This window comes from Carassius auratus, chromosome 8 (genome assembly GCF_003368295.1).
Source record: "Carassius auratus strain Wakin chromosome 8, ASM336829v1, whole genome shotgun sequence".
Taxonomy (NCBI): Eukaryota; Metazoa; Chordata; class Actinopteri; order Cypriniformes; family Cyprinidae; genus Carassius; species Carassius auratus.
In genome coordinates, this window is record NC_039250.1 from 22,261,596 (window position 1) to 22,289,359 (window position 27,764).

Genomic DNA, 27,764 nt, shown 5'->3' on the forward strand with positions numbered 1-27,764 from the left:
CAAAATCTACTGTGAAATCAACTTTATCCCAAACAGGCAGTACAAAATGTGAACAAAAACGAAAGACAAAAATCATAAACATAAAGCTTTAAGTCTGTAATGATGATATTTGTTGTTTTGCAATTAAAATAGCTTATTTAATGATGGTCTAGAACTCAACACTTAACTCACATATTATCAGCATCTGCAGCTTCTCATAAATAAAAAATGAAGTTGTCAGATCCACGAAAAAGATAGTTATATTATATCAGTCTTTTTCTTTCCATCCAGGAGCTAATATTTCCCATAAAAGCAGCCTAATATAAGCATGAGGACATACTACTGTATGTGAAACCAGTGAAGAGGTTGACATAAAATATAAATAAAATAAAAGTTACAAAACCCATGTGACAAACTGAAAATGAGTAAAAACAGTACCATAGGAATATTACATGTTCTTCAGAAAATAGGCTACCAGCATAGTAAATGGTAGATTACAATAAAAATTTAGGTTTTTAGTTTTGTTTTAAATAAAATCATATACTGTTGCTTAAGTTCCTTTTTATAGAAGCATCAAGAAAAAAACAACATTAGATATAGATTTATATTTGCTATGCAGTCACTGACTGTTCATAAATAAGACAATCAATTCAAATGTGTCCATGTGGATTACAGTCTCTACTTGGGGTCCTCAATGGTGCCCTTGCTGAGGTCTGTCATTCTGGAGTATTTCACTTTTTTCTGGTCCAGTTCGTTCTGAGCCCACAGTAAAAGCTTCAGCAGCTTTGCTAATTTTGGAGTAGATTCTCTGTTCTCAAAGTCTAGAACAGCCTGGTTCACCTCGCTCCACACCTACAGAGGGAGACAGAAACCAGCAATAAGGAGGGATTAATGAGACCAGAATTGACACCAGGTACAGTAATCCACCATACTTACTTTATATAAACAGGAGAACCAACTGTCATGGAAACAAAGATCACTGACCCATTATGATTTTTATGTTCTACACAAATAATCACACATACTTTCTGCCTCTGCACCATGTTGAGCAGATCTCCAAACGGTGATTCTTCAGGGTTGTCGAAGGCAAGCAGTGCCAGTGTTCGCTCCATCTCAGTAAGGCATTCTCTGCTCTCCTCTCCCTGTTCGGCAAGCTGTGACTGCGCAAACTCCAGCGCTGCCTCGGTCTCCCGCAGACGGATAAGCTCAATCAGATGCTGCTGCTACAAGAAAGTTTCACAGGAAGGGTCAGGTCACGTTTCACTATTAGATTTGTTTTCTTTTCAGCACTTTTGGATTTTTGTCATCTGGGATGGGTTTGAGGCCTTAATTACTACATTTGCATGTGTACTGTAGAACAAAAATGCCAATGGATTCTGTTATGGTTTACATCTAGGGATTCAATGATACCTTTTTTTCAGAACTGATCCGATACCGATCCAATCCGATACCAGCACAGGGTTTTTTTTTTTAAATCAATGTAGAATTTCTGTACTTCTCTGTGTTGACCTGATCATCACTATTTTGAGTTAAGCACAATCTACTAAATTTACACAAATTCATTTTAATGAAAAATAACAAATTAAAAAATATATAATCATTATATATGACAAAAAAAACTATTATGAACTAGGTTAGTGGATAATTCAGCAGCAAAAGATACTCTAGATTCTTGAAAAATCACAGGTGGACAGAATGATGAGCTTGAAACAACACAGTCATAGTGTTCAGGCTGCGCAGTCCTCCGAGTCCACATAGAGAAATTAGTACAACACACAAGCTGCTCGGCTCGTGTTCATCTTCAGTTCTCTCTTCACAGCAGTTCAGTCAGTGTACTGTTTGAGTAAAATAATTACTCTGGGATATTGTTTTATTTTGACTCAGAGGGAGTGTTTGCCACGTTAAAAAAGTAAATAATTAAGTAACTAATGGATTAATGCTTACTGGAGACATGAACCGGTTTAAACGATTCAGTCACATTTGGTGAACTGGTTCAACCAGTTCAATAAGAAGAACCGGTTAAATCAAATGATTTGTTCGTGAATCGGACATCACTAGTACAAAGGGGTAAGTAGCGTATTAGATCTGTGCGTTAGTTAAATGAGCCTTTTCTTTGAACAGTTTTAAACCTCAGTTATTGTGTGCTCTTGAAGAGAGTTTAATGGCTGTTTGATTGCTGTATGGAGGATGAAAAACAGCCGCAGCAGAAAGAAGAGTTTATGTGAACATGAATTTAAAGACTTCAATATTAATCTGTACCTTACATGGAACAGCTTCAGAACACTTGAAATCTCCATGAAAACATTCTGGTGCTTTATAATGGTTTTGTGCCTTTCGTGGGGCTTGTCTGACTGATACCGATCAGCAGAAAATACCAGTATCAGAGCCGATACTGATCACGAGTATCGGATAGATGCACCCCCAAGTTTACAATGGCTCTCCAAAATGCCCTGTAAGGCCTGGTTTACACATGGTATTTTATTCATATTATGCTACATTGTGCCAAAACACACAGATCGGGATTCAAACTGCAGTAACCTTATGGAGGTTTCACACATCATGAATTTAACCTCCCAGTTTTCACTCTCAGACAGTTTTGTGAAAATAGCAGATTAATCCCTAAAATCTGTGACAAACTGATGCTTATTAACAAGTGACATTTTTTGCATTTGCATTGTTTTGACAAGTTCTCTGTAAATTCCACCTTCTTGCATGCCACAAGTTGATCAATTATTTGTAAAAAGTCTAAACATTATTGGTCAAACTACTTTTCAGTAATTACCTTCAGCAAGTGTGAGAAAACAAAGCCAAAACCCAGACATTTTAGGCAATTTAGAAATCCAGGCCAGGAAATGTTCAGTAAAAATAAGAAAAATGGTCATCCTATGTTACCATTCATTCTTTTTCCTATGCATGTAAGCAGTGTAATGGATTTGTATTCATTTTGTGTGCCACATTCAGGCCTTTTGCAAAAGTTATGCGTGACAAAACATATATGGACTGTAAACGAAATCCAAGCGGGGAAACACATTTAAAACACATCTTAATACCAGGTGTGATCAGGACTTTAGATATCTCCCTCCCAGCATGTCTATATGAGGTCAGAAGTTTACCTGAAGGTGAAAGTAAAGGTATCGATTGGTGTCGAGGAGATCAGGGTGGAGGCTGTTAATGAGAGCAATGGCTTCCTGGATCTGACCTTTCAAAACCATTTCCCTGATCCTTATCCTCTCATCCAGAGAGTCTAGATCCACATTCGGCTCAATCCCAGATTCCATACGAAACTTCTCTGCAGCCTCTTTAAATCCCTCTGTGGAATACAATCATGATCAGAGGGGAAGTTTCATTCCTTTTCATTTACACAGATCTGTGCATATGACATTAATTAAGCACTATACTGTAAGATAATACTGACATACGTTACCTGTTACTAGATAGTTCATGATGAGCCTGTTCATATCTGCCCTCTGAATGTGCACATTATTCAATTTATCCATCCATTCCTCCTTTGTAATATCCTCAGTCTTTTCTGAATAACTCATCATGGATGTACTGTGGTAAACACGACACGTAAAGACATGTAAAAACAAAACAAAAAAACATTTTGCACACATCCAATATAAAAATACATGTGCACTCACTTTTAAATGCTATTATCAGAGAAGCAGATAGATTCTTGCGATCCATATTATCAAAAAAGACGCATATTTTCGCTTTTATGTAGTCTAAGGTTCTGATGTAGGCGTTTGAGGGTAAATGAATGAACTGCACCATGCACGTTCATATTTTCGCGGAGTTTCTGCTCATAGACATCACATAGACTTTCAGCCAACGACTCGATGGCCAGTAAACGGAGCACGCGACGAACAAAATTGGAACGGAGACCGTGATGCACTTGACGGGTTTAAAATTTAAAATGATGAAACCCTCGCTGTTAAGGTATGCGATTTCGCGTGAATTAGTTTTGCTTTTATCGAGGCATGAAAACAAACAATCCCCGAGTGAACCTCAGCAGCGCACGAGACTTGCAGACGGGCTTGTTCAGCTATTTTCTAACAATAACATTTGCAAATTACCGCGCATAAAAACAAAGTAACAGTTATGTCAATTTTAACTTGTTTATTCGTGTTGTTTTTCCCCTCGCATAAAAGGAAGAATAATGATAAAATACTCACTGTTTACGGTTATAAATAACGGTGGGCCTCTTCTTCTTCTTCTTCTTCTTTTGATTTTAATGGCGGGTTGCAAACCAACTTCCAAGGTGCATACCGCCACCTACTGTGATGGAGTGTGAAAAGAATGAATAACCCTTTTACTGTCTATGGAATAACCCTCCTATATCCTATTATATAGCCCACTATTCTTAATAAATCTCATGACTGCTTGCATTTGTTTCCTTGAATTTGGACCATCATTTAACATGCTAGTTATATTAAATTCTTGGCATCCTACTTCTTGTAACTCTTCCTTAAGAATCCTCCTTTGTAATTCATATGTCTTGCATTTCTGCATAACATGCTCTACAGTTTCCTGTACTGAACAGACATCACATAGACCTGTGTCATGTTTCCCTATAATGTGTAAAGTTTGATTTAGATTTGAATGCCCGGTTCGTAAATGTGTGAAAATAACTTGTTCTTTTCTACTTAAGTTGTGAATTATTTTGCTTTTCTTTATGGTTTTTTGAACCTTATAATAGTGTCGTCCTGTATGACATGAGTCCCACTCTGTCTGCCATTTCCTATTGCATGCTTCTGAAATTAAATGTTTTCCTTCTGATCTACTGAGTGCAATCTTTATGTTTGGTTCTTTCATTTTAATTGATTCTTTGGCAATCTTGTCTGCTTCCTCGTTACCTTGAATTCCCACGTGTGCTGGTACCCACATAAATGTTATTATTATTCTTATCTGTCGTAAACCATATAACTTTATCATGATTTCAGTTAAAATGTCAGTTCTATTTGTTTCCAGTGATTGTAAACTTAAAAGGACTGCCATTGAATCAGAACATATTATAACTTTATCCGGTCTAACTTCATACACCCACTCTAGTGCCATTAAAATAGCTATCATCTCTGCTGTATATACTGATGCACCATCTGATATCCTTCCAGCCTTCCTCACCTCAAACTCTGGAACATAGAATGCAGCCCCTGTCCTTCCAGTCTCTGTACTCTTTGACCCATCTGTATAAATTTGAAGAAACGTGTAGTATGATTTTTTTATATACTCATACACATATGTATTTAACCTAACTGCTTCATTCATTTCCCTTCTGTTTTCATGTAATTTTATGTCTATTTCCGGTTGATCTATTATCCAGGGTGGAATTGGGGATACTACCACTATTGGAGCAAATGATATTGACTCTAGCCCAGCTTCATTAACCCACTCCTTTATTTTCCATGCAAATCCTTTACCAGTTGTATTTAAAATTTCCCAGCAATCATTCAGAACTTCCCTTACAGGATGACTATCTTTTTGTCCTTGTAGGTTTACCCAGTATGCCATTGCTAGTTTCTGTCTTCTTATACTTAATGCCATTTCTGAAGTCTCTATTTGTAATGCTGCAATAGGTGTGGTTTTAACTGCTCCTAAAATTAGTCTTAATGCTTTTGCTTGCATGACATCTAATTTCTTTAGCAACGTTGATGATGCCGACTCGTAAACAATACATCCATAGTCTAGGGTTGATCGCATAAGCCCAACATAAATGCCCTTTAATGACTGTTTATCAGCACCCCAATCTTGTCCTGCTACTGCTCTCATTACATTTAAAATTTTTCCACATTTCTTTAATATAAAATCTACATGGTCCTTCCATGATAATTTGTCATCAAACCATACTCCTAGATACTTAAATTTTGACACTTTCTCTAAAGAAGACCCATATAATTTAAGTAGTTTATTCTCTTTAATTTTCTTCCTTGTAAATATCTGGTAACATGTTTTGGATATTGAGAATTTAAATCCCCATTCTAATGACCATTTTTCAACTACTTCTATAGCTTTTTGAATTTTATTAATATTAAAAGATATATTTCTTCCTCTTTTCCACATTATACCATCATCTGCATATAATCCAGTGCTAATTCCTGGAGCCACTTTTCCAAATATGTCATTAATCATTATATTAAATAATATAGGACTAATCACACTTCCCTGAGGTGTTCCGTTTTCCACACTTAGAATTTGAGATACTTCACCACCCACTTTAACTTGAATTGTTCTGTCAAATAAAAAACTTAAAACCCAATTATACATTCTTCCTTCTATTCCTATGCTCTTAATTTTAATAAGTAATCCCTCCTTCCACAACATATCGTATGCTTTTTCCATATCAAAGTAAACTGCCACTAGTCCCTCTTTAACTGCTATAGCTTTTTTAACATCCGTTTCCAGTTTTACTAATGCATCTAATGTTGATCGTCCTTTCCTAAAACCATACTGATTAGATGCCAAGGCTCCCTTACTCTCAAGTACATAATTAAGCCTGTTCACAATTATTTTTTCCATCAGCTTACATAAATTTGATGTAAGCGCTATTGGCCTGTAATTCCCTGCTATTGATGCATCTTTCCCTGGTTTAGCTACTGGAATTATTACTGCATGTTTCCATGACCTAGGCAGTCTTCCTTCTGTCCATATTTTATTAAACAAGTCCAATACTGCTTTAAGAGTTTTATCATTTGCGTATTTAATCATAATATAACAAATTCCATCTTGTCCAGGTGCTGTTCGTTTTATCCTCTGTAATACTCTTTTAAGTTCCCATATTTCAAAGTCAGCATCTAATGCCCCTTTTCCATCACGTCTCTTAGTATAAATACCAGGATGTTGATTTAAAATTCCCTTTCTATTCATTCTGTATTTCTGATCTAGATTTTCTGTACTGTGTGCTTTCTGAAAGGTTTTAACTAATAATTCTGCCTTGTCTTTTTCTGTAATAGCTGTCCTTCCATCTCCTGAGATAACTGGTATGTTCCTGGTTTTATATACTCCAATCATCTTCTTTAACATGCTCCATACCTCTCCTAATTCAGTTTCCTTCCCTATTGATGCACAATAATCTCTCCAATATTTCTTTTTTGCCTGCTTAATTGTCCTTCTAGTCTTTGCTCTCTCCCTCTGATATTCTATTACTGCTTCTGATGTGAGAGTTCTTTTCAGCCTTTTAAATGCTTTATTTCTGGATTTAATTGAGTTTCTGCATTCATCGTTCCACCATGGAACAGCTTTCTTCCTCCCATTTCCTTCAACTTTTGGTATACTTTCTTCTGCTGCTTTGACTAAACTCAAAGTTAATTTCTCTGCACACTTATCAATATCATCTTCTGTACTATAATTATTTAATTCTAATTCACATATTTCATTATACTTCTCCCAATCAGCTTTTTCAAATTTCCACCTATATTGTTTTACCATCATACTTCTTTGCATTTCAACTCCTACCTTACAAACTATTGGAAAGTGGTCACTCCCAACTGAAGACTGTTCTAACACCTCCCATTGACATTTTGCTGCTATTGACGCTGAGACTATTGTTAGATCTACACATGATTTTATATGCCTCCTAATGTCAAACCTTGTTCCACTACCATCATTTAAGCATACCAATAAATTGTCTTCCATGTATTCTTCCACCACTGTGCCATTTTTATCTGAGTTTGGACTTCCCCATATTACACTATGTGCATTAAAGTCACCACACCATATCCCTATACCTTCTTCTTTACTCCAAATGTTACTTAATTCCATCAATGATATTTGATTACAAGGATTGTAGTAATTTATTATTGTTATTTTTCCTAATGTTGTCCATACTTCCACCTTAATACATTCATATTGTGTATCTACCCTTATTTCCCTATAAGCCACCCCACTCTTTATAAACGTTGCACACCCTCCACCTATTGCTCTTGACCTATCTTTTCTAATGGATATATACCCTGGAATGACGAAGTCTAATTGCGATTTAAGCCAAGTCTCCTGAATACATATCAAATCAGGAAGGTCTATCATTTCATGCACAACTTTCTTGAATTCTTGACCATTGGCAATCAAACTCCTTGCATTCCATTGTATTATCCTAAATGTCATATTATTTGTTTTAACCTTTGTCTGTCAGGTGTTTCCTGAGAGCTTACATTATTCTCAGATTGCCCGAGTAGCGTCTGAATTTTCTCAACCGTCACCTCTGTTATACCCAGCTGACGAGCGGCTGCAGATATAATGATTTTCAGTTTCTCTGTTCGTTTGTTTGTTTGTGCTGTACAATTAATAACTTCTGCAATAAATGCAATGAAGCTTACTTTGCTGACCATAAGCATACTCGCATCTATATTGTTTTTATATTTCTCTGTTCCCTTGTTTGGTGCTTCATATGCATCAGACCTTTCATGACCAATTCTAGTTCCTTGCTCATTTTGAACCTTCTTTACTGCTTGTGCATATGAAACATTATGCTCTGACTTGTACCTCATTGCTTCCACTGCTTGTTTTTGTGCCACACATCCTAAATATGCTGCACTATGTGGGCCTCCACAGTTGCAACACTTAGGTTCAACTAAATCCCCACATTCTCCATAACCATGTTCTCCTCCACATTTACAACATCGTTTCTTTGCCTTGCATACTTCAGCTACATGACCTAACCTTTGGCAATTGAAACATCTTAATGCAGGTTTTATAAAAGGTCGAACTGGGTAGCACACATATCCCATTTTAACATTTTCTGGGAGCAGTCCCCCATTCACTGTTATCATAACTGTTGTACTTGGCTCTCTTTTCCCATTTCTGCTTGCTGCCAATCTTTTCACTTCTATTACTTTTTCACTCATTAACTGGTTTCTTAATGTCTCATCTGATAAGGAAATTGGAACTCCAGAGATCACTCCTTTAATTCCACTCTCCCCACCAGGCACATGACATTTAACTCCTAGACCCCCTAACTCCTTCATTTTACTTAGCATATCTTGTTGTTTTTTGTTAAGACAAAATACCATCACCCGATTGTTGGTTAAGTATCTGGCTGATTTTATTTCACCAACTGCTTTTTTGAGTATTTTCGTTAATCGCATAGGATTACTTATTTCACCCATCGTCTCAAACATTAAGATCACTTTGTACTCATCCTCCTTTCTCATCGTTTTACTCCTACCTTCTCCTCCTCTGCCGAACTCCTCAGAGTCTGAGCCTCTGTCTTTGCGTTTCTGAGACAACTGCTCAACCTGCATCCATTCATCAGACTTCATGTTATTTGTATCATCCTCTTCATCTAAACTACCCCCTTCACTCTCTTCATTCACACCACAGCCGTCGCTTAACCCGCCACGCTGTCCTTCCTTCTCTCGGCATGCTGATCTGCGAGACGCTGAACACGCCATTTCTCCGTCAACTCCTCCAACGGTGGGCCTCACCGAAGATAACGCGATAACAATGGAGAACTCTTAACGAGACTTGAGGGGAAGTAAGTGATTGGTCAGAATAATGACGTCACGGTTGCTGTGGCAAAGCTGCTAAGGTTGCCAGATCGTTCAGATTTTTTTTATTTAATTTACGGAACATTAATATCTGGAACAAGTGTTTAGTTAGTTAGTTAGTTATTTAGTTAGCTATTTCATTCGATTTAATTTGCTTGGAAATTATTTAAGATGAACTAATATAAATTGCAGATTGCGTTCAAAGCCTATTCGAAAACTATCAGCTTTTTTACTGTAAGTGTTTTCCTTACAGTCGGTTTGAAATGAAAATTCACCTTATCTATTTTATAAATGTATTATAGATCTTATTATGACTAGTTAACCAGTGCATCTTTCTTTCTTTCTTCAAATTGACCTACTGACTAATCAAAATGTAATAACTCGACCTTAGCAATAATGACTAAATATCTTTCAAGTATATTGACTGTAAATTCTCCAGCAATTTCAGTGTTTTGTTCATGAAGAGATATAACAATAACCTTTAAAGGTTTACCTTGTTATTCTAAAACCTTCCCAAAACAAGCTCGAATTTGCCTAATCCTCTTATCTAACAATGCTGTTATTCCAAAACGGGCATCAAAATATGGGTGAAGAATATAATTGATTGTGTCTCAGATTTAGGGATTAAATGAGACTATCACCTTTATTATGTGGACCAGATGAGAAATCTCCCTGGTGGAGGGGGAGAAGGAGGGGGACATTTTTGTTGCTACATGTCTTGATAATACAGTACAGTACAATACATCTATTGTTTTCTTTCACTCATCATAAGATTAAAACGACAACAGCCAGTAAATTTTGCTGATGATGACCACAGGAGCCAATGAATTTTCTTTTTCCTTTTTTTTTTTTTTTGTCATCTGAGGTTGAACCACACCATATGTTATTTCTCAGACAAAACAGGTGATGCAATAAAACTTTTGTCTGTGACATATTTGTATTGTGTGATTTTATTTCATATTTATTTATTTTGTTAATAAAATCACTTGAATCAAAGACTGACATTCAGCAGGCTATAGTGATTTTGAGTGTATGAATATTTATTTTTTAAACCATCAACTTAAAGGGGCTGTAGTGTTTCTTTGTGCCCCATTAAGGTTATAAAGATTAAAATATTTGGGTGATTGCATAAATGGTTAAATTAATATTTCTCTTTAAGACTGGTCATAACTTTTCAAGTCTTTTACAAAACAAAAAATTATATTTGTCTAATTTGGATCTAAAAAATTACAAACACATTAACCCTTGACTTACAGACTAGTTCAAAGCAGTCTGACCATAGTTCCTATGCAACTGGACCCAGATTTTATATTTTTCGTTATCTCCATAGTGTACAAGTTTCCATTGTTCTTTTTTATGGTTTCCGTTTTTTTAACACCCTGCTTTAAAACAACCATAGAAAATTATTTTGTGGAACACATGGTTTTCTTGCTTTAAAAACTATTCTCTATTTTTGCATTTTTCAAAATACATCCACAAATACATTTTAATGTTGAGCTGCTTAAGCTCTTCTATAGATTAGATGCATTTTCTGATTTGGCATGTTTTAAATTCATACATGAAATGAATAAACAGGCCGACATAAAAAAAAAAAAAAAAAACTCAGGCTACTTTTCCTTCCTTTTGAAAATGTCATTTTTATTTTGATTACAATCTCACAATAGCTAAAACATAAGCTACAAAAAATGGGAAGAGGCTTCAGATTTCACATTCTTCCGAAAAAGGAATCCCTTTTCACAGTTTATTTACAGTGTTCATGTTACACTATTTACATAGGCTAAATACTCAATCTGACAAGATATGTGGTGTCATAATGATATTCCGTGTAATGTTCTGCTCAACTATCCTCCGCATCTCCTTCAAGGCCCGGGCTTGCATCAGGATGTGGTTTTTGGCCAGGAGCAGCGTCGCTATCTTGGAGAGTTTTTTCACGTTTTCATTCGGTGTGTACGGTATGACCGCTCGCAGGTCATCCAGCGCGTCGTTAAGATCGTGCATGCGTCTCCGTTCACGCGCATTGTTAAGCAGCCGCAGCGCTCTGGGCTTCTTGACTGTTCCGCTGCTGGGCACCGAGTCTCCGTGAAATCCATTTTCCAACCACTGAAAACTTTTTCTGTCCATCTTCGATGCTGTCTCTTCGATTATGCGATGGCCCGATGTTAATTCAGGGTAGGGGTGCGTGGGAACTCCTTCACCGAGGCTCTGACCGTAGGGCGAGCTGCTCATGGAGATGTGGAAGCGCAGTTCACAGTCTTTGTCACCAACCGGCAGTGGATTCATTCTCCTGATGTTCATTCTGTCAGCAAATATGACTGTAGGATTTTTCCGCGTCCCTTGTCGTTAGAGTTTGCTGCAGCCTATTTGACCTGTCGAAACTTTTGAAGGATTAACAGTCTGTCCAATCAAATCTGCGTCCCGTCACACAAACAACAAACAGGTGCTGTTTTGATCTATTAGGACGCGCATTGTTTTACAGTCATAATAACAATGATATTAAAAATATGTTTACTTGATGTAAGATGGCATTTTGCTTTTATAAACATTTAGCCCACGTGTTCATAATTTTCAATCTGAATATTTTGGGGAGTACATTTTAAATGTCAGTAAAGAATTGTAGATTACATGAAAGCAAATAATTAAAGCTATAGGCCATTTAATTATTTCACTTACTTAATATTTTTTATTGTCATTTCTATCATTTGTATGCTAAATGGTTAAAAATCTGCTCCAGAGAATTTGATATTTGATTTATAATTTTTATTGGTGATATTCTGTCATATAAACTGACTTTGTGAGCAATGTAAAAGACTGGCTTTGCTTTTGCCAAGTTACTAATGGGTGTTAATAACATGTGTATGCATGCAAGAGAGTGGAGACATTTTCTCGCTCAAAAAGTCGGAAGGAAACTGGGCACACAAACACTATTTCTGAATGACAGTAGGCCTCTGGTAATAGTAAATGCAAAAAAAAAAAAAATTAAACATTTTTGTACAGTAACACATGATTTATTTTAGGAAAACAGTTGGTCCGCATTGTATAAACAGATTTTATGTCAGTCAAAAATGATATAAATGACAATATTCCTCCCACCCCAAGAAATGCAATATTTTGTGATAAGGAGAAACACATCTGTTCAATATGAGAGCTGATGGCCTAATTTGTTTATTCTAATTATTCAAATGCAAACATGATTCTATTAGCCATAAACATGTAAAATAATGATAGACTAAAAATCTATGAAATATTTTGAGAAAACAACAACAACAACAACAAAATTGTGCATCATTGGCAGTGCTGAATAAGCCTGGTCTCATGAAAATGTGTATAAATATTAGGCCAGATACAAACAGAAATACACAGATATGGACTTTGGTGTACATATGATACTCACATGTTTTACATGCATATAATACAGCATATATGATATGCCATTTGTTACACAGCTTTTCGCGAACATATGATATGCATCTATTGTGTATCATATGCATACCAAAGTCAATTTCTGCATTTAAATAGAAAAAAATCATGCTATTGATAGACATGTTCATTAAATTGGTTTTGCTGGAGAAACAAATGACAATTTTCTGATTCATACCAAAAAACATTGGTTATAATGTTTTCTGTGTGCTTTGATCATCTTTGGAACACAAATTAAGATTTTTATTAAATTCAAGAGCTTTCTGACCCTGCATAGATAGCAACGCAACTGACAAAGCAGAAATGGGTGCATATTCAAACATAGTAAGAACATTGTTAAAATAATCCATGTGACATCAGTGGTTCAACCTTAAATTTATGAAGCAACAAGAAAACTTTTTTGTGTACAAAGAAAACAAAAATACGGACTTTATTCAACAATTTCTTCTCTTCCATGTCAGTCTTCAATGCAAATTTACGTCTCAGATTCATCAAAAATATCTACATTTGTGTTCCGAAGATAAACTAAAGTCTTACGGGATTGGAACGACATGAGGGTGAGTAATAAATTACTTGATTTTCATTCTTGGGTGAACTATCTATTTAATTTCTGAGGTAAAATTGTCTGAAAATTGTTTCTACACATTTTTTTCTTCAGTGATTGCAAAAGATTGCAATAAAATATTGATTAGCACATGGCCTTTAGCCATAGCTTGGTCTTCACTTTAGTAAATGACACATGACCAGAAATATATCACAAGACCTCATCATTATGGGGTCCCATTTTATCTGTCAAACATAAAACAATAGAAGAGGAGGGACTGATGACACAATAAAGGAGAGGCAGGGAACTCCCAGTGACTTCACTCAGTCAGGCATCAGTCACTGGGTGATCTCTGCATCTCCTTTATTGTGTAAAAATTAAAATTACAGCACACCCTCTCATCACTATATTGCTGATGAATTTTCCCTTGAAGGTGCCCGCCAATTTCTATGAATTCTGTTTTTGTGTTAAATTAGATAGCCTAAGTTGAATTAGATTGGATTGATTGAATAAAGATCATAGGTAAATAATATTGTAATGTAATAATAATATAATTTTTTTCCATATTAAAATTTCATTATATTTAATTATCCCAGTTTTATATATGGGTGTATGTATATACAGGTGCATCTCAATAAATTAGAATGTAGTGGAAAATTAATTTATTTCAGTAATTCAACTCAAAATCACTTGTGATGATCTGGGGTGCAATGTCATCTGCTGGTGTTGGTCCATTGTGTTTTTTGAAAACCAAAGTCACTGCACCCATTTTCCAAGACATTTTGGAGCACTTCATGCTTCCTTCTGCTGACCAGCTTTTTGAAGATGCTGATTTCATTTTCCAGCAGGATTTGGCACCTGCCCACACTGCCAAAAGCACCAAAAGGTGGTTAAATGACCATGGTGACCTGTGCTTGACTGGCCAGCAAACTGGCCAGACCTGAACCCCATTGAGAATCTATGAGGTATTGTCAAGAGGAAAATGAGAAACAAGAGACCAAACAATGAAGATGAGCTGAAGGCCACTGTCAAAGAAAACTGTGCTTCCATACCACCTCAGCAGTGCCACAAACTGATCACTTCCATGACACGCTGAACACTTAAACTACTTCAGTCTGTGTGCATTAAATTTATTTAATACACAAGTTTAACGACTTTAGTTGAATTACTGAAATAAATGAACTTTTCCATGACATTCTAATTTATTGAGATTATGCACCTGTGTGTGTGTGTACAGTATATAAACTTGTACAAAATGTACCAACAATATTACTATATCAGAATATCAGTCAGATTTGGAACACATCCCTCCTGTTATGAATCTTAGCTACCCATGTGACCTACTCTGTGAAACTGCAGAGGCCAGTTAAGACACTCACACTTTATCACTTATCAGCAGATTCACCCACTGGACAGCTGGTTGTGGGGAGATGGGGGTCCCTGAGTCAGAAGTGGGGTGAAAGTAAAACCTGTTGCTGGGCGACCGAATAATAGTTGCTATGGTGAGCATGAGTTGAGCAGCTGGTCCAATCAGCTGAGACATGTAGGGCAGAGTGGATCTCATACTGAAGAGAGTGATGTAGAAACACGTGGGAGGAAGAGAGGAAGAGAGAAGGAGGGTGGGAGAAAGAGAGAGGGGCAGTGGAAGTAAATGATGGGTGCAGAAAAAGAGAACTGTAAGAGAGGAATTATCAAACAGGATGAAATAAGGATTATTTCAAGTAATAAGGAAGATACTGACAGTGAAGGGGGAAAAGCTGGATAAAATAAAAATAAATATATTTAGTCCAGAATATAAATTTTTGCCTATTATTTCCTAATAATTCCACTTTTTGCCTAATTATCCCATTACTAAAATATTGTGTTTGCTCTGTTCTCACAACATCTATTTTTCATAATGTTATATATGCAATCATTCTAATTATGAAATGTGTCCAAAACATCAAACAAAGTTGTTTGATATTTTTTTATGTTGCCTTTTAGGCTTTGAATTTTGTTTCATTATTGCTTTATATAGACTAAATATTTTTTTGTCAGCAAAATTGGCTTGTTGCAATGCAGTACAGTAGCCTAACAATATATTTTTTAAATGAGCAAATTTAAATGTCTTTTAATAATCCCTTAAAGAATACGGGGCTTCTTTGACCTCTACAGCAGGGTTAGATAGCCTATACATGACAGTAGTAGCAGGTGCAGGCAGTTAGCCTACTTAAACTCAAAGGGCTTCCTCAGCTCTTATTCATCTACATTATCTTGACCCCTCATCAATGACAAAGCTCGAAATCGTGCACCTGCATCACCAAAAATCTCCCTCTTGCACAGACTTTCATTAGTGGTGTCATCTTGTGATGGAGAGGGCCGTGTCGCGCGGCGGAGTGGACGGGCCGCTGAAGGGCAGGCACGCACGATGAATGGTCCGGCCGGTATTGTAATGTAAAGACAAAACTCCTCCCTTGCACAATGGAGAAGGAAGTAGTTTTCCCGGTTAAGCATATATTCTGGGATTTTACACATTTAAAGTCTAACTGAGGGCGATTAGAAATTAGGAGAATTCAATATGGTGGATGGATTATAGACTACTGCAGCAAGCTGTCAGGTCCATGAAATCGCACATGGGTTATGGGCTTCTACAAGCTTCCTAAATATTCTAATCCCTTCACTACCTATCCTCCCACTGGCTCTCATTAGATGGGCCTATTTGTTTACAAATCACATTTTTTAGGATAATTCATGGAAACTCGTGCAAACAAAGAATCTGGGGTAGTGGGCATCAAATGTAGTCTATTTGGAATGCAACTAGGGTAGTTGGCAACTTGGGCCTACACATTTTCAAATTAAAGTCTGAACCCTTAATGAATATGCATGTATAGCTTTTACTTTTAAAAAGTGATTTCAAACGTTTAACTATGAAAGTAGTTAAGATTACAAGGTGCAAAGTTGTAAAACGCTCACAAATCTCTTTCAGCAACAGCACCTACAAGCGTATTTTACTACTTATTTTTTATTTCTTTGAAAAGGATTTTAATATTTAGCTGACCTATTTCAGATTTATTTTTAGCTATTAGGCCTATAGATTAAATATACCCTTCTACATCCACCCAAAGCTCAGAATCTACAGGAAGTGCAGGTTTGAGACGGTGGGGACCGAATAGAATAGTTGCTTTCCTCTCTAAAGTCTAGAAATAAATGAGCCAAAAGTAGGCTACATGTGAAGCAAGTGATAAACCATGAACTGACCATGGCAGACATTGTTTAGAGTGCTCGGGGACATTTCTAACAGCAGCTGTAGTTTGCTGGAGTTTTGGGAAGTTACTACAGTAACTCAACTGAACGTAAAGGGCGCTAATGGCTCTCAGTCCTCCGAATGTCAGTCTCACTGGTTTTCAAGGGCACCGCACTGATGGGGATTTGGCTAACGGGATGGGAGGGGGCATTCGGTGCGGCTCATGACGTCACCGTGTCCCGACGTAATCCTCTCGCGCTGGAGTCCTATCAGCAGAGGAGGGCGAGCGTGCGGGGACGCGAGGAAGCAATAATCTCTCCAGAAGGGATCAGCGCAACCAAGACGCAAACGAGGCCATGTAACACTACAGCAGAAGACGATAATGATTAAAAACGGGATACAGTCGGTGTGTTTAGGCGGTAAACGACAGGCGTGACCCCATTGCTCGATGCGGGATGCAGGAGGGATACGGCGGCAGCTCTAAAGATGCTCGACGGAGAAAATGGAGCATCGTGTTTACGGGGGACTTTAATGGTGTTTCAGTCATTTTGCTTGTTTTTGCGGTGATATTATATTATTAAGGTTGGTCGACAGCTTTTTGTAAAATAGTTGATCGTGCATTTTGAGATTTTAAAAGTGTTTTGTTTACACTTGATGTAGTCTGAAGGATGCACTACTGCAGAGGTCAGCAAAATGAGTGAGAATCATAACAATGCGCGCCCTTCAGACGGATACCTTCTTCATTGCTTTCATTCTGTCGCCTGCAATGCAATTCATTGATCTATACGACACCGGTTAATTAATTATATGCTATATTTGGGCAATGACATTCTTTTTGAATTCCTAACCGTACTGCCACTGAGGCACACAAATCCCAGATCCTCAAAATAAGGAGGACAATAGCTGTGGCTGCTTGAATTTAGGCTGCAGAATCATATACAGAGCAGCTTTTGAAGGGAGTTAATATAGGCCACTGGTTGGCCTGCTCTGCGCAAATATATGCGTTGGTATTTGACTGTCTTTCACTCGAAATTGAAATAGGAAACAATGTAGAAACACTATTGTGATTCTAACTTTGACGTTTTGTCGTCGGCGTAGTGTCAAAACGCATTACGACATCCCGCTTTGCAGTTCTCTTTGAAGAGCAGCCTTCTCTGGCGTGCGCGCGTCATGGAGGGAGGTGACATGGGCCCGCTACTCTGCGTGTTCACGGCGGACCTTGATTTAATATCTATACAATTAAGGCACGCGGTGAATGCCAAGAGAGGGGCCTTACAACGGCGAACCTGTGTCGTTTAGCAAATGTGCAGCAGAGATGCGAAGATCCGGAGTGAAGGCTAGTAAAGCCAAAGAGCAGAACAGGAACTGAGGCCGCTTGGTTTGTAGGCGCATGATAGGAATATTAATTTCGGGAGCTGACAGGAATGTGAAATTCCTGTTCTAATTTAATATATATACTTATTATTATTCTTAATATAACTAAGTCTATTTCTACTGGTATATGAGGTCATTTTCATATAATAATACGATTTAAGAGAAGATGTAAGACTATTAGATGCTTAAATCCCATAATTTAATCATGCAATGCACTGTAAACAACAAAGAATACGATAGAGATTTGGTAATATAGACACTACACTGCTTGAAGAATGTAAAATGTCAGATATAAAAAAGAAATCTAGTTCCCCTTTGCAAAACTGAAGACTCAGAAAAACCAAAGACAGAAGGTCAATAGTATATCCTGAAAAGAATGGCTAATCAAACATTACCTGCATTATCATGTTTGGTCCTGTATTACTAATTGTGTAAAAACAATGGCAACTGTATTTGATTTCTAATGTGTATTGAGTGTACTTAAATACAGCATTAAACTGAAAAGTATGGATTTGTTTAGAAAAAAAAAAGATTGCCAAAAATGCCAAGTCGGGAGGACATTAATGTATACAATACAAAACATAGGACTTACGGTTTTAAAATATCAAAACTGTTCAATCTTTAATCCGCATATAGCATCCACTGCCAAGACCTGTCACTTCCTTCCACACTTTCTTTGTTTACCTGTCAATAAACCCTTATTTCATGCAAATCTGTTGCCTGCCTATAAATTTTGCTTCAAGTTTTTATTTCTGGCCAGATCTCTACTTGTGTTATCTAGATGAGATGAACAAGATGCCAGCCAATCAATACAGATGGCCCTGTACTCGGTTATTCAACTCTCATACAAAAGTGATAGCATTATATTTTGAGTAGTTTTGAGTAGTCATAGATTCAACACCTATTTTAATATTTTTCTATAACCTCTAGGAAATCATACTGTTATTTATATGCGAGACACATGCCAAAGACCTCTGCATTTGACCACAGTGTGCTGATCTAGCTCTCATTGGCTGTTTATTTTAATGACTGTCCAGCCTAGCAGTCTAAGCCAGTGGCAGGTGTGCACATACAGTGGTTAATAAAGCAAGCTACCATCTTCAAACTATTTAAGCATTACTGGATAAGGCTTATATAAGGCTTATAGCACAATGCTTGTAGATAAACACTCTTCAACTCAACAATGAATGTTTAAGGTGGAGTGAATAAAATATTCTTTGCAACCTCTCTAATAATGACCAATATCACAACTTTAGAAATTGGATTACAGATGAACTATTTAACCCTTTAAAAATTTTAGAAAAAGGAACATTTATGAAGCACTGATACGTAAACAGAGATGAGGAAATTACAGTATTTCCACATTTGTTATAATTAGCTCTGTTTCAAAGCTTATTTTAAAGCTTTTAGAAGTGACAGAGACAAATATGTATCCTGTATTTTTTTAAACCCCACCACCCCCCACAAATAACAAATATATGTCCATCACGTCTTAAAATTAAGCATGTTTATCCCATGTGTTCATCAAAGATGATGTCTCAAAATTAAAACAGTCCAGGTGGGTGTGAATAGGTTAAAAAGTGATACAGAACTCATCTAGGTGCCAAAAAACTATTAGTAGAGCAACAACACAGACCATTTTCCCAACAAAGCAAGGCAGTAAAAAGAACACCTTCAAACACCAATTACACCATATAGTATTATTTTAATAATGAGCATGATCAAATCTAAGAACGTGATAGATAGTGACCTTCCAATACAATGCATATTCATTTCAGGGGTGACTTAAATGTTTGTCTTGTAACTCTTTTTTAATATTTTTAGTATTTCATATATTTTCATGAATCTTTAGTTATATGACTATAGAAATCTGAAACCCTCACACGGTTCAATTCCGCTCTCCCACACACAAACACACGAAACAGCAAGCAGGTCCTAAAAAAAAAAAATCACGCACAGAAACCATATACTCTTTTTTTGTTTGTTTGTTTTTCTTTCCTTTAAGAGTAAATCAGTAACATTAATTTTCAGGTTACACATTTGAGGCGTTCTTCGTTACTGTTTTAATTATATGATCCTACGTTAAAGCTTAGCAATATACTGAGGACATGGGGAGGGGAAAAAGCGATAAAATAAAATCTGTTAAGAAAGGACAAAGAACACAACAAAAAAAGAAGTGATGCATCTAAAGTGATTTCAAATTAAAAGCAATGAATTGCTACATCTCTCAGATTGGCTTAAAGAAACAGCGACCTCTGCTGGGCGGGGTTGGAACAGTAAGTAGTTACATCTCCGCTCTTTAAACATTGTGTATGGGAACAGAGTCTGAGCACTGGGCTCTGAACCGCAATGAAAACATTAGTTTTACTTTTTTTTTTTTTTTTTAGTACAGCCAGTGACAATGTTGACTTCCCTTGGTTAAGGATGCATGGGATGTCGTCTCCCTGATAACGCTGTTTCATTTGAGGTATAGAACAGCCATTATTAAACGGTTTCCGTAGCTTTAAAATGTTAAGGCTCCAAGCAGGAAAAACAGAAAAAAAAGAAAAAGAAAAACCTGTGACATAAGTGGCTCGTCACTGAACAAAAAAAAAAGTCAAGTGTTACATAATTCAAAAATATAGATTTTTTTTTATAACATCATCTCATGTCAAGACATGTCATTGTCCCTTCTACGCAGTTGCATGATTCTCCACAAATCTTGATCTACAGAACGTAAAACTGGCCCGTTACAGTTACTGATGCTTGAGATGCCACTCCCCCCACAACCAGAGTGGCGTCTGAACACACCCCCACCCCCGTCCCATATCACATGACTGACAAACACTCCACCACCTTCCCTGATACACACACACACACACACACACACACACACACACACATACATAACAGAAGTCACTACCCACTCATTTAACCAACTCTGAAGGGCATATTGGGGAGTAGTGGGGCTGAAGAAACAAAAATATAGGAGGAAATAAAAGACTTGTGCACATATTGGTTGATCAAAGGGGGAGGGAGGTGTATGAAAACAATACCAAAGAATAAAAAAAAAGAGAAAGAAATCAAAATGATGATGGGACGTTGAGGTGCTAATCGACTTCAGCCCCGACAGGAGGCGCAGAGGTTCGAGTCTGACGTTGGCTGAAGTCACCAGAATTAAATAGAAAAAACATAATGATTGTTTATTTTTTTTAAATTTCATCTTGTGTCCTCTTTAAATTTTATTTTCAAATGGTCAGTCCTAAAACAACTGCTCATCATATGTAGGGGGCAGCCTTCTATTGTTTATTTCGGTTCTGGCGTTCCTGCGAGAGAGAAACAGAGAAAGAGAAATGGAGGGAAGGTTACTTTGATGTACAGAAAAATCTAAAACTTTTCATTAAAAAAAATAAAAATATTCCAACAATATTTTGTACTACTTTTAAATTCTCACACACAAGCCGGGGTTACCATAACTTTTCACCCTTGAATTTCCTTGACTTAAAACAGTTATTCATAATTTGGAATTTTAAAGGGGTCACATGATGCGATTTCATTTTCCTTTTTTGCAAAGACTAACGTCTCAAAACCAAAGAGATATTGTTTATCAAAGTTAAGACTCTGACATGACCCCAAAAACGGCTCGTTCTAACACACCCCAACATGTCTATGTCACTATGTGGAAATATTTGCATAATGCCAAATGATCACACAACGAAAGAAGCCGTGGTTTCAGTAACCACAGTTAGTGTTGATGCAGCCATGTCAGGGAGATGCTGTGTGTTTAGGTGAAAGCAAAAGCCCTTTTTATTTGGACTTCTGAAAGTAGATTACTTACAACAGAAAAGCGACACATTTTATGGACGACCGTTTCGTGAACCTAGAAGAGGAGGTCATTCTGCTACGACAATCTGGTGCTTCTGAATCAGCTACTGGAAGTATGTTTTGTTATTAGTTTAAGTATTTCCTATTTACTGTTCAAATGCGGAGTTTTGCACATCGCGAGAGAGAGAGAGACGGTGACATGGTGGAATCAGCTGTCTTAATGGTCCATGGCTTGTGTACTTCAAACACATATGAGTTTCATCACTGTGTCCATCACGCGACTCCGTATCACTTACAGGCTTGAACTGATGGTAAAACTAAGGACATAATTAACTGTCTTTACATTTATTTTGAAAGATTATGGAAAGGGGCTTTACAATTCCTACGAGTGTTTACGGTGTTCGGCCAATTACAATGCACTGGGTCAGTTGGCCAATCAGAGCAGCCTGCGCTTGTCAGACGGAGGGACTTTGTAGAAAACTACACGTTTGAGAGAGGCGGAGCATAGGGGACCTACAATAATGTACTGTCTTTGAAAAATTATGTATTTTTTGAACATTAAAGCATGTCAACATATTCTGTTACACCAAACACTTTAAAAAAAGCATCATATGATTCCTTTAAACACATTTACACTCATTAGGAGTTTATTTAGATTTATTTAATCAGTTGTTTCATGTCACGTCAGCTTCTAAAGCAATTTTCATGCCAAGAACAGGGTAGTACATGATCCTTCAAAGTTTAAAGTGGAGTGTTTAACAAGAAAATATTTCATTATATCTACTTCAAAATTTAATCTATTTTTTGAAAACGGTTCCACTATAATTTTTTCACTGTATCATTAAATCACTAATTCATTAATAAACCATTAATTATTTGAATACAGGAAGAGAAAATCTATAAGATTTTGGGTGCATTGCTAAATCTAAGAGATTTTACTAAACACAGTCCTCAGGGAATTTTCTAAGTAAAACTGTTGTATGTGATTAAACAGTACAGTTTAACAGAATATATAATTAAAGTCAAATAAGTGTTCCAGGAGCAGCTACCTTCGATAAAAAATGTAACAAGTTAAATATTTTAGATTTGAGCATAAACAAAACATTCCAAACCTAATCTGGTTTTAAATTTTCTAAATTCTCTGACATATCCAATACAACAATGTTAGCTCTGACAAAACATAAAAAAAGAAGAGCTTACTTGATCCAGTCGGGATCGATTCTGGAGAGGAGCAGGCTCTAGGTTCTGTCAGTGGAGATGAAAGAAAGAGATTAAAATCAATAATCCTTGGACTCAAATCAAAAACATCAGCACGGTCTTAAATTTTTGTTGCATAAAAATGCCAATAACTAAATTTAACATAAGACTGCCAAATGTATTCATAACCATAAAACCATATATAAAATGAGCAAAGTAGAACCAGTTTAAGACATGTACTTTTGCTTATTGTCACCAGATATCTAAAACAATACAAGTGTATTATCAGCTTGATACTTGGAACACCACAGTACTAAAAACCACTAATGGATAAAATACAATAAGTTAAATATTAAATGTAATAAAAAAAAAAAATAACTATAATAAGAGCATCACCATTCCAAAAAAACAGGTAGACACTGATGCACTGTAGCTGCTTATGGTCATTCACCTCTAAACAGAAATATTTACCTTCAGTATATGCATCTCTAAACCTCAACATATCTAATATTTTCACTATATCCAAATCATTAGCTTAACAATGCAGTTATTGTTAAACAAACAAACAAACATACAATAAAAGGTTTGGAAAAAGCACATTACCTTTCTTACCACCTCCTCCTCCTCTTGCCGTTTCTCGTAGTGTGAGAAGTCATCGAAGATGGAGGTGGTGTGTTTGTAGGTGGCGATGATCTTCAGCACCTGCTTGGCCTTCTCCAGAGGCACCTCCTGCGTGTCACGGGAGTTGGTCACGGGCTTGTTGTCATTGTTCTCCAGGCGGATGTGCCTGAGCTGGCTGTTGGGTACGTCTTTAACAAACAGCCAGTCCACATCGAATTTGCCCTTCCACTTGTCCTGCGCCCAAACGCCGGCGCTGGTGCCGTAGTCTACAGGCGAGCGCATCTCCGCTACGCCGCAGAAGTGTCCGCTGCCGTTGACACTGAACAGCAGATAGACAGGACCCTTGCCGTTGATGCCACGAAAGGCTGTATCCAGCCGCTTGTTGCCATGTTCCGTGCTGCACCAGATGGAGTACTTGATGGAGCGGTGGATGTCGTCCTCCGAATAGCTCTTAATGATGAAAACCCGGCCATTTTTCAGGTTCCAATCAAATTCCTTGGGATTGTAGCTGTGTGCTGCACACAGCTTTTCAAGGACCGGGTGGGATTCCACAGCACAGGACCCTGGAGGTCCTCCGCCACCACCGTTGCCGACCCCTCCACCACTCGATGAGCTGCTGCTATCCATGCTGCCACCCCCACCGTAACCAGGGTTGCGGTTACGTGGGGCAACCCACCGGGTTTGAGGGGGAGGAGCAGGGTTGTGGTTCTGGTAAGGCAGTGGAGGGGGCGGACCCTGCATCGCCATCTGATGGGCAAGTGATTGGGCAGACGGGATAGGGGGCTGAGGTGGGGGCGGGAGCCCATGATGGTGAGGCGGTAGGTGACCCTGGGAGTGGAGCGGAGGCTGCTGCTGGTGGTGGGGCAATGGCGAGGCCACTTTAGTCACAGGCCCCTTATTATCCCAGGTGCCAATGTCCATGTTGTGTTTGATGGGTGGTGGGGGAAGGGTGCCTCCAGCCATGGGCATCCCCGGCTTGGTCTTCAACTTCAGCTGCTGAGGCTTGGCCGGTTTGCTTGCGATGGCTGCCCAGGATGTGGGTTTGGGAGGCGGTAGCCCTAGTGGAGTCCCGCCGTTACCCGTGGCCACAGCAGCCGCCACCGGCCCTCCACCGATCACAGAGCCCACCGTCTTTACGCCAGAACCACCTCCAGTCACGTCACCGCCGATCTTCAAACCCACCATGCCTTGCTCTAAGCTGTTCATACCAGGCGCCTTATTCAGGGTGTCACTTGGGAAGCCCGTTTGCCCGTCGGGTACCAGGGTGCCACCTAAAGAACTGGGCGGGTAACTGTAACTGCCCCCGTATGCAGAGCTCTGAGTCTGCTGGCCCTGGGAGCCGCTCGTACCCCAGGCGGAAAACGCTGGGTTTTCAGGGAAAAAGTTGAAGCGGTGTGGATAGATACTACTACCCAGACCCCCTGGCTGTCCGAACACAGTGTCATGCATGAAGTGATGGTCTCCATTGCTGAGGGGGGCGTACGGAGTGAGGTAAGGGATCGGCGGGTCTCCACCGGTGGACCAGGGGGCCTCGCTGAGGGGGTATGGGAACCCAATCGAGGGGGCATAGTAGCTAGACAGGTATGGGTCGGTCATTGATTGATAACTGTTATTCTGAGGGATAATCAGAAATAGAGTTGTTAGAATGCAAACCAAATATACTTATTTAAAAAAGATCAGATAAAAACAGATCAGACCTGATTCTTAGCAGACATTCCATATTCAACTGGAAATTATTTTAAACATAACAACTGATAGACATTGATGTAGTATTTGTACAACCAGTTCCCTTTAGTAATGTATTGTGGTAATGTACTGGAAATAAAATAAATTACCAAAAAAAAAAAAAAATCCCAGAGTAAAACATAGTTGGTTAATAATATTTTCCCCTCCAGCAATTACAAAAGCAGAAATGTTACTTCTGAGTTTTAAAAAATGTACAGACAAATTTCCCAGAGTAAAACCCAGTTAGTCTTATTTTGCCAAGTAATTACTTTAATTCAAAATACTGTGTTTTTCCATGCACAAGCCAACAAGGATAATGCACTTAAAAAAAAAATCATATTCAGTATTTTGTTCTCTTCAAAACATCAAAAACATGCTTATGCTGAGAAGCAAAACTGTAAAAACATTAGAATACATGTCGATTTAAAAGTTTTTAAATCTATTTCACACCAAGAAAAAAAACACATTTCTCACCGGATTGGACTGGCCAGTGAGGTATGGTTCAAAGTCATTGTCGTGGACTGTTTCCTTCTGATGAAGAGAGCCATTTTGCACTGAAATAAAAGACGATGTTAATCGTCAGGTTTACTTCTCAAATCACTACATCTGAAAACAAAATCAAAGTACATGCTAAATCCAACAGTCTTCTGTGCCCCTCAGAAGATATCACTTAACCAATGCTACGCCATTCACATTTTAGATCTTGAACAACTGATAATCGACTACAGTAATGTGAACTTCACCACAGTGATCTCAGTGAGTCATTCACCACATGTTCTGTCTGACTACCACGATACTACAGACAGTCATAATGAAGAGAACCATCTAAAAATGACCCAAGCCAAAGGACAAAAATTCCAACTACAGTAGTTAACGCTACAGAATTATCAAGCATAATCCATTTAATACGCTCAAAAGCCAAGCTCCCATTGCCAATTGATGTGTCAGAGTGGTGTTAATCCAACAGGAGCAGTTCTGGCCTCCAAGAGGAGGTATAGCCTATGGCTCCATCAGGTGATTGATTGAGCTCTCAAACAACATTATTTGAGTGAGATGTGAGCAACACAGAACCAGGCCATGACAGAAAATTAATGCCCGAATTTGACTTGACTTAGCCACAGCCAAGAGCATTAATAATGGAAAAAGCTGAACCTAATTTACATGAATGAGCCTATCCTGGACGTTTCATTTCTAGATCTGTACAGACATACATATTGTTCAGCAAACTCACCTTTAGCGTCTTGCCCTTTGGATGTCTTCCCATTCAGTAGGTGATTAGAGATGGATAAAAACAACAAGACAAAACATTAACACCTTTGAATTATAGTTTTAAACACGAGCTCTTCGTGTTTAACATGTAAATACTACACAACGTTCCATGCTCTTAATCCACATCGACTCCATTAGAGCATCAGCAATAAATCAATGCACTATCATGAGTCGCTCGCCATTCGTTATTAAAGAGAAACGGGGGCTTATGTTGATATTTATTTAGTCAATCAAGGAATTACACGTCCACCCGGAGAGCTAAAGATTTCGTCGGCCACACATATCAGCCCAGGTCCAGAGAAAACTGGTTATAACTCTCAGAAGCAGACGAGAGAGATTGTGTACTAAATTAAGTTTTATCCTGATGCTCCACTGGAGTAAAACGCATTTTGTGATGTGTCGAACTGAACTGCCTGTTTTGACCAAACAATAGCGATGTAGTTTTCAATGAAACGAGTGGGGAAAATGCTAACTCGTTAGCCATCGCGCATGTATTAAGCAAACAGAGGTAGAAGCCCGAAATGTCTCCGCACAAGCGGCGGAGGCTGCACGCGCATTCCCTGCTCCTCCTAAAGGCCTTAGCAACGCCGTGCCACTCCAACCCAACGTACCTGTGGGTCAATACTGGTGGTAGACATTATTCATCAAGAGGGCTTCTTGAGATTCAGCAAGAGTCTTGCAAAGAAAAAAGAAGCAGCAGCAGCGAGGGTGCTCGGCGTAACCCGAAGCCTGTGGGTTCCTCTCGGCTCCGTGCAGGCTAAACTGCGCTTTTTTTCAGCAACTTCCACGACTTGATTCCGGCGATCCGGTCCACGCGAGCGCACTAAAAGTCCAGCCTGAGGATGTTTCCAAGAGTATCAGAGGCTCTGCGGGTTGGGGGTGTAATCCAATGGTGTCACACGCCGAGTGTAAATTTATTTAAAAGTGTAAATATATATATATTTTTTCCTCCTCCCAGCCCGCAGTTATTGTGCACCTCTGTTCACTTCCGCCCAATGGCCGCTCCATCCGGGATCTGCGCGGAGGGACTGACGCCACATGGACCGGGTGGCCATGCGGAGGTGATCAACCTGAGAAGATTGGGAAAAAAAGTTCTTACTCGATAAATGTCTTCTTTCTCTTAGTAAAT

The 27,764-nt window shown here is 38.2% G+C and overlaps 3 protein-coding genes across 7 annotated transcripts; all 3 read right to left on the reverse strand.

Moving 5' to 3' along the window:
* Positions 1-7: 7 nt before the first annotated feature.
* Positions 8-9,455, reverse strand: LOC113107658 (glucose-induced degradation protein 8-A homolog). 5 transcript variants are annotated; one of them, XM_026270318.1, is made up of 7 exons: positions 9,140-9,387; positions 5,104-5,165; positions 4,155-4,257; positions 3,404-3,531; positions 3,093-3,289; positions 1,005-1,202; positions 8-831 (listed from the first exon to the last, which is right to left on the reverse strand). In XM_026270318.1, the coding sequence occupies exons 4-7, from the start codon at positions 3,522-3,524 to the stop codon at positions 658-660; spliced, it is 690 nt and encodes a 229-aa protein (XP_026126103.1). In that variant the 5' UTR covers positions 3,525-3,531; positions 4,155-4,257; positions 5,104-5,165; positions 9,140-9,387; the 3' UTR covers positions 8-657. The 5 variants fall into 5 exon arrangements, with proteins under 5 accessions (XP_026126103.1, XP_026126105.1, XP_026126104.1 ...); XM_026270320.1 differs by lacking the exons at positions 5,104-5,165; positions 9,140-9,387 and adding an exon at positions 9,394-9,455 and having other exon boundaries at positions 4,155-4,181; XM_026270319.1 differs by lacking the exon at positions 5,104-5,165.
* A 107-nt stretch (positions 9,456-9,562) lies between these two features.
* Positions 9,563-11,985, reverse strand: LOC113107660 (oligodendrocyte transcription factor 2). Its single transcript, XM_026270324.1, has one exon. The coding sequence runs from the start codon at positions 11,754-11,756 to the stop codon at positions 11,247-11,249; it is 510 nt and encodes a 169-aa protein (XP_026126109.1). The 5' UTR covers positions 11,757-11,985; the 3' UTR covers positions 9,563-11,246.
* Positions 11,986-19,704: 7,719 nt separating this feature from the next.
* On the reverse strand, positions 19,705-27,656 carry LOC113107661 (YTH domain-containing family protein 1-like). Its single transcript, XM_026270325.1, has 6 exons — positions 27,247-27,656; positions 26,598-26,622; positions 25,841-25,920; positions 23,624-25,255; positions 23,024-23,068; positions 19,705-21,324 (listed from the first exon to the last, which is right to left on the reverse strand). The coding sequence occupies exons 1-6, from the start codon at positions 27,271-27,273 to the stop codon at positions 21,298-21,300; spliced, it is 1,836 nt and encodes a 611-aa protein (XP_026126110.1). The 5' UTR covers positions 27,274-27,656; the 3' UTR covers positions 19,705-21,297.
* Positions 27,657-27,764: the final 108 nt, after the last annotated feature.

Bases quoted from the DNA above. Each gene is read 5' to 3' on its own strand.
- LOC113107660 (XM_026270324.1), bottom strand. From the start codon at position 11,756: ATGAACATCAGGAGAATGAATCCACTGCCGGTTGGTGACAAAGACTGT.
- LOC113107661 (XM_026270325.1), bottom strand. From the start codon at position 27,273: ATGTCTACCACCAGTATTGACCCACAG. The intron at 26,623-27,246 runs GTACGTTGGGTT...CTGAATGGGAAG, and splicing joins CCACCAGTATTGACCCACAG to ACATCCAAAGGGCAAGACGC. The intron at 25,256-25,840 runs GTGAGAAATGTG...ATTATCCCTCAG, and splicing joins TCACTGGCCAGTCCAATCCG to AATAACAGTTATCAATCAAT.
- LOC113107658 (XM_026270317.1), bottom strand. From the start codon at position 9,365: ATGGCGTGTTCAGCGTCTCGCAGATCAGCATGCCGAGAGAAGGAAGGA. The intron at 5,166-9,139 runs GTAGGAGTAAAA...AAATTTATACAG, and splicing joins GTTCGGCAGAGGAGGAGAAG to ATGGGTCAAAGAGTACAGAG.